Here is a 7,210-nt window from a genome sequence, read left to right as displayed (position 1 = left end):
CAGCAGGGACGTGGCGGGGTCCTCACCAGTGTCCCAGGATAAGAAGCCCCACCAGCATCCAGACCACACAGATCCCACATGGAAGGAGGGGAAGGGGCGACACATCCTAAGACAAGAGGGGTCGTCGGCTATCACTGGGTGGTAATATCTACACATCAAATACCTAACATGGGACAAAGACAGACCTACAAGAACTGCCCCAGACCCCTCACTCCTTAGGTGGGGACCCGCGGCCATCCATAACAATGGTGAGCGGCCTCCACCCTCAGCACACTGGTGTGTCTTAGCCCCCCCAGGCTAGCCTAAGCCAGCCATTCTCCTGGCGCTCTGTACTTCCCATTTGAGCACACTCATCTCTTTGAGAATTACAGCTTTAATTCCTGTCTTCCTTGTCATACTGTAAGCTCCATGATGGAGCTTCCCAGAACTGCCCTCGCCTTGTTCACTGCTCTCCCCTCAGTGCCTCAAACAGAGTCTGGCTCCCAACCGGCCCTCCAGGAGTATTTGTGAGTAGACTCAATAGGACATACCAACTGAGGGAGAGGAAAAGGTAGACGAAGACGTCCGGACTGAGAGACCCTGAGAAAGGAAAAGTGCCTCGCTCGAGGCACAGCAGAGGCAGAATGAGGTCACAGTTCCTGTCGGGGACCTCGGCTGTTCAGAGAAGGGCCTTCTCCTTACCCTAGGCTGAAAAGAGGCTTTGCAACAGACCAGGATTCCCTGAAGCTCAGTCCTTGGAAGGCTGGTCTCAAAATGTTCTCTAGTTTAATAAGCCTGGGAAACCCTGGTTAAAACGAAAAACCTTTCTTCACCACTGGACTTTTCAGATCCTTTATTATGCTCACATGCTTACATGCACATAATTGCTGGCAAAGGCCACAGGCTGTATTCCCCACATCTATTTGACCATGGAATGCTGTCTGTGAAACTTGGTTTGAAACCTTTGGGACCACCCCACGATGGCCTGTCCTTATTTACTGAACATGGCACAGCACAGAGTTTTGTTGCAACTTTTTGGGCAGTGCAGGAAAACTCTATTTCACAAATGAAAATGACTCCAAGCCCCAAGATATAAATGGGATAAAAACAGAACTGCTCTGGTTGGAGGGGGTCCTGGGGATTCCACTCAGCTGCCATTCCTTCACGGCTGCCATGCCAGGAACTATGCTATCCTAAAGAGTCTAGTCTAAAAAACCACTGGTACAGAATCTGTGGACAGGGCTGACATAAATCTGGCTTCTGACAATGGCCCCGCCGTGAACTGTTTTATATTGGGCAGATCACATGGCCTCTCTGGGCCCTGGTTTCTGCATTGATACAATGAGTCTGATAGATGAGATACTTTCTGGACTCCTGAGCTTTAACCTCTGATATGATGAGGACTGGGCTTCCGAGGTGGTGCTAGTGGTAAAGAATTTGCCTGCCAATGTAGGTGGCATGGGTGGGTTCAAGCCCTGGGTCGGGAAGATCCCCTGGAGGAGAGTATGGCAACCCATTCTACTATTCTTGCCCAGAGAATTCCAGGGATAGAGGAGCCTGGCGGGCAAAGAGTCAGACAAGACTGAAGTGACTTAGCACGCACACACTCATGTGATGAGGACTGTGATTTTATGACTGCAAAATTCTAACTCTACGATTTTATGGTCCTTTGATTCCGAGATTCCATGGCTGAATATTCCAGTTCTGGGACTGCCTGTAGCCAGCCGGAGCTGGTGCAGCAGACAGGAGCACAGGCTGCAAAAAAGCAGAATTCATTAACTGCAGTGTGCTGCCCAGGAGCACTGGGTTCCCTGGGGAGGGCATCCCCCGTGCAGGATGGAGCAGGTGGCGTGTAGAGGGGTGGGAACAGCAGCAGCTCAATGGGCAGAGCAGGGAGAGGGACCCAGGTCTCCCGACTCCTGCTCTATCTTTAGATCTCCATAGCAACCGTCACCAGGGTGCTGAGCTGCAGGCTCGGGCTGAGCTGGCTGCCTGAGCTGGCTGCCTGCAGGAGGGAGGGGCATTAGCTTCCTTCCGTACCTCTTTTGCCAGGGAAAGGACTCTGGGCTGGGCTCTCCATCCAGGAAAGGGAGACTGAGAGGGAAGCCCTGTGCAGCAGGAAAGGCCTGGGGCCAAAAGAAAGGTAGACTAGGGCCCCACCTTGCTCTGAGATGTGGTCAGGTCAAAGAAGCCTCGACCTTCATTGTGTCAGGCTCACAGCACTAGAGGCCCAGACAGCAAGTTCTTCCTCCAGCCTCCCCTGCGGTCATTCCCTAAACAGTCGGTGAGCACCTCCTCTGAGATGGCCCGGAGGCCACAAGAGATACACAGACTCCAGGGAAAGTAGGCTTTGGCTGAGGAATCAGAAAAGCCCCTCCCAGTCCTCCTCCTGCCAATTCCTACTCAGCCAGGACCTGGCTCCTTCCAGGAAGTCCTCCCTGACTGCCCACTGTATACTTTCCTGTTCAGGACTCCTACAGCCCCATCCTCTATCCTCCCAGCAAGATGCCTGTCGGAGCGTCAGTGACCTCGTGGGATGGATGAGAAATGGAGGTCTGCAGAGGCAAAGATATTTGTCCCAGGTCACCTGGAGCACCAACAGCAGTCTCCCATTCATGTCTTCGGATTCCAGTCTGTGCTCCTTCCTGCTTCCCAGTGCCGGGCCCCAAGCCTGAGCTTTAGAAGCGAGGCCAGGCCTAGAAGAGGAAGTAGGAGTCCTCAGCCAGGCCTGCGTGCAGCAAGTACCCAGCCATGTCCTTGGTAAACTCAGCTGATCCACAGACCAGGGCGAATGGCTTTCTCCGACAGGAGCCGACCAGCTCTTCAAGCAGGTCCCGGTCCAGGCGGCCAAAGCGGGTCCTGTCCCGGTAACTCCAGGGAAGCTGCTCCAGAGAGTTCTCCTGGGTGGATGAGAGACAGTGGGGGTGATTCCTGGGCGTCCTCAGAGTTTACACAGTCAGCTCCTCTCTGCCAAATGAGGAACCTGAGCCAGAGGGGATGGGGGGAAGCAAGCTTCTCCCAGCCCCACCACAGGCCAGGTACTTCCTTCCACAGGGACTCAGGTCACCCTCACAGAAGTCTGTGGGCCAGTAGGCACAGGTGAGGCACAGGGAGGAGGAGGGATGTCCCTGGGACACACGATGAGGTGGGGCAGCAGTGGGATCAGACCATGGGTCCCATCATTTCCACGGCCTCCAAGGGGCTGCTGTCCTCGACACTCTGGGGGGAATGTTTTCTCACCATGACTGTGGGTCTCCCAGCATGTTTACAAGATTATTTATCACCATCACTCTCAGAGCATAACTTTTGTGCATTTAAGTCTTCAATTCACTTGTTGAGTTAACCAATGTCTACTGAGTGGACTCGATGGACATGAGTTTGAGCAAGCTCTGGGAGTTGGTGATGGACAGGGAAGCCTGGGGTGCTGCAGTCCATGGGGTCACAAAGAGTCGGACACGACTGAGCAACTGAACTCACTGAGTGGACTGTGCCCGGCCCTGTGCTAGGCAATGGGGACAGGACAGCTGCTCCAGGCAGACAGGGCTCCTGGCCTCATCTGGCTGTATATCAGTGATCCCAGGCTGCCTTAACCAAGAGAGGTGTTTATTTCTCTCACACGGGAAGGCTAGAGAAGTATTCTGGGGGTGTATGAGGCCCCAGGCTCTTTCTCGTTATGCTCCTCTAACCTTAGCTTGTGACTTTCATCCCCAAGGTTACAAAAGAAAATCTCCACTACCAGCTGACTTGGAAAAATTTCTTTTAAGTAAACATTTTCTTGAAGTATAATGTATGTATACATATGTCATATATTGTATATGTATTGACAGTTTGGAGAATTTTGACGAAAGAGAAGAAGCCATGTAACCAGCATCCAAAACAAATAAAACCCCAGCAGAATAGGGCTGTCACCTCTGCAGATGCTATTGAGGTGAACCTCTCATTCCTAGAGCCAAGCTGTGAGACAGGATGGAGACAGCGCTGTTGCGGCTGGAATGCAAGCTTTGCCACCAATTTCTGGTGAGTGACCATGACCTCTCTGAGCTACTGTGATGAGTGATGAGCGCGGGGTGATTGAGAAACCCTGAAAGAGGCTCCATGAGAGCAGGCCTAGAATCCCAGGCACATTCAGAGCCCATCAGACCCCGAGGGCCTCTGAGGACAGTGCTGTGCTGCTCACAGTGGATCCTCTCTGATGATCTGCATCTTCTCGTGTGCCCTTTGTGCTCTGACCTGCCCAACAGGCCCCCTCGAGGGCAGGAACCAGCAGGGCCCACTGGCCTTGCCCCTCCTTCCCACTGCCCAATCCCCCCTTCCTCCCTGACCAGTTCATGCAGTGCAGCTCACCCTGACTGTACACCAAGAGATGCATGGGGTCTGGTTGCTGCTCAAGTCGGGAGGGGGACCCTCGACAATGAAGATGCAGCGGGGTGGGTGAAGGAGAGCCTGGGCCGTGACAGCAGAAACACCTACACCAGCCGGGAGGCTCAGGGAAGCTCCCAGGATGGAATTACACCTCTGCAGAGAGATGTGAGGGATGAGTGGGCGTTAGCTTAAGAAGTGGGAAAAAGTGCTCCCTGTGGGGGAACAGCATGAGCAAAGGCAGAAAAGCATGGAGCACTTGCGACCACAGGCAGACCAGTGATGCCAAATGCAGCGTGCAGTGGATGGAGGAGGGCCAGGGTGCGAGGCTGCAGAGGGCTGGCACACAGTCCTGAGAGCCGTGGGGAGCCAGGGAAGGGCAGGAAGCGGGGCAGCGATGTGGTCAGAGCTGACCTTCCAGAGACAGGATCAAAGACAAATAGGAAAGAAGTGGCCTGAACAGGGAGACCCTTGACGATGCTGTCACTATGGCCCAGGCAGCAACTGGAGTGGAGGGAGCACGGACAGGGAGGAGGTGCCTCTCACTCCATCCTCCCCCACCTGCCCTTGCTATTGACAGCCAGCCCACTTGCCTGCCCAACCCCAGGGCACCGGCATCATCAAAACCCTGGCCCAAGGTAGGAGGCCCCGTATTGCTGGTGAACTTTAACTCTGCCCTCAAGCCCAGGCTCAAATGCCATCTGCTCTGTGAAGCCCTCTCTGCTTGCTGCCAGCACCCTGAACACACTCCACAGCACCTCTCCCTGTGCTGTTTTATACCAGCAAGCAATAAAACCATGGCTTCTCCACCAACTTGCTGTGTTACCTTGGGCAAGGTTCTTAACCTCTCTGTGCCTCGGTTTCCACATTCATTAAAAGGCCACGATGGCAGTACAAGCCTCCAAAGATTTTGGTGGGGGCTATATGAGTTAATACACATACAGTGCTTAGAACAGTGCCAGGCACAGAGAAAGTGCTGGATGAAGGGAAGCCCTTGTCAGCCGTCTCTGTGGCTGCCTCCACATATACAGGTGAGCCCCTGGAGGCCAGGAACAGGGCATCTTCATTTTTAAGCAGGACTGGCCCTTCCCTCACCCCTCTCCCCTTGGCTGTCCACTAGCCCTTTGCTCCATCTCTGACCTTGGGCATGGCTGTCGCTGCTCATGCTCACCAAGCATGACATCCTGGGTGATCAGGCCACTGAGCATTCCTCCTGATAGACAGGCCTGTGGACTCTGGCTCCTGGGGACCTCAGGATCTCTGGTTTCCTGACAGCCTCCCACCCACAATGTCAAGGATCACGGAAGTCTTTAGGGACACTCTAAGTACAGGGCAACGAGGCTGACCCTGAGCAAGAGAACGGAGGGGAGACACCAGCAGGGGACCCCAACCCAGGGTGTGCGGGAAAGAGAAATGAAGCTACAGACTAGGGGAAGGCACACGAACAAAGACACCTGAAGGCCTAGCTTGAGGTAAGAGGCAAGACATCCCCCACCCCCAAGCCGTGGCCCTGAAGGGAGGGCCCGGAGGGGTCCCTTGAATGAACGGCGGGACAGGGAACCAAAGGGAAGAGGGCTCAGGAAGCAAAGCCATTTCTAGCTAGAGTGGCTGGGGCTTGCATGGAAAAGGGATGTGGAAAAGACTCTAACAAATGCCATGAACTCGGATCTAGTTTACTCCACCAGCTGTTGACAGGGTGAGTGCCTCCTCCGTGCCTGGCACTGGGTGGAGCACTGAGAGACTGGTAACCTAGAAATATGTCCCTGCCTCAATCAGCCATGACAGCCAGAGGACGTCTGTGCCTGGCCCACTGCTTCCACCACCAGGCCCCTTGCCCACACAACGCAGGATGCTGGAGGGGGTATGGCAGGCAGCAAAGCATGCTGGGTGAGAGCTGGTGCTCTGGAAGCAGACAGCCTTGGGCTCAGATCCTGGCCTCACCCCATCTGGCAGCATGACACAAGCTGGTGCCTTCACCTCTGAGCATCAGCTTCCTCATCTGCATGACGAACATGATAACACAGGCACACGCTGTGGCTGCCACCAGTGGCGAGAATGACTATTACGGCACGGGTGAGAGAGCCCACAGCGGGCCCTCGGGAGGGGTGCAAGGGGGCAGCAGAGTCTCCATCAGGGACAGAAGTCATCCCCTGGACTCACCTGGCTGAGGACAAAGAAGGTGCGGACATTCCAGAAACGGGCCTGCTCCTGGAGGAAGGTTTTCAGGTAGATGCCCTCAAAGGTCTTGAAGCAGCCGACCAGGGTGATGAAGGTCTCGTCCTCTGCATTGTCTGTGATGCTCTGGAGGATGGGCACCATGGGGGCCAGGCCGGTGCCAGCAGCCAGCATGAGGAGCTCCCCGTACTGGGGAACAAGACAGTACATGACAGGGCTGGGTTGGAAGGGGTCTTACCCCACCTACCAACTATGGGGCCTTTTCCTGGGCGTGCTTGAACTGGATGGTACTGTCCTTCTGGGGTGTCCTGCCCATCTGAGCTTCCCTCTCTACCCCCTCCAGGGAACCCTCCGTGCCTGTGAGCTACAGCTTGTGAGGCCTATGGAACAGAAATCATGGAATCCGGAGGCTGCAAGGAAAAGCAGTGGTGCAGCCATCCTACAAATGGCTGGCTGCCTTCTAAAGCACCCCTAAGGGACTCTGCTTACACACTTCTGCTGATAGGCAGCCCACTGGATCAATCTTAAAGGAAATCAACTCTGAATACTCATTGGAAAGACGGATGCTGAAGCTCTAATCCTTCAGCCACCTGATGCGAAGAGCTGACTCATTGGAAAAGACCCTGATGCTGGGAAAGATTAAAGGCAGAAGGAGAAGAGGGTGACAAAGGATGAGATGGTTGGATGGCATCACTGA

General features: G+C 54.5%; 1 protein-coding gene across 1 annotated transcript in view; it reads right to left on the bottom strand.

Annotated features, from left to right (window-relative positions):
* Positions 1–474: 474 nt before the first annotated feature.
* The window catches only part of LOC104993753 (NADH-cytochrome b5 reductase-like), a 26,591-nt gene continuing 19,855 nt past the window's right edge, over positions 475–7,210 (bottom strand). Inside the window, exons 7-8 of the mRNA XM_010847129.1 lie at positions 6,499–6,702; positions 475–2,879 (exon numbers count right to left, since the gene is read on the bottom strand). Coding sequence (XP_010845431.1) covers positions 2,676–2,879; positions 6,499–6,702 — 408 coding nt within the window. The 3' untranslated portion in view covers positions 475–2,675. The remainder of the gene's footprint in view (positions 2,880–6,498; positions 6,703–7,210) is intronic.

This window comes from Bison bison, unplaced genomic scaffold, assembly GCF_000754665.1.
Source record: "Bison bison bison isolate TAMUID 2011002044 unplaced genomic scaffold, Bison_UMD1.0 scf7180017864244, whole genome shotgun sequence".
NCBI lineage: Eukaryota > Metazoa > Chordata > Mammalia > Artiodactyla > Bovidae > Bison > Bison bison.
Note: the sequence above shows the minus strand (reverse complement) of the source record. Positions and strands in the feature narration are given on the sequence as shown.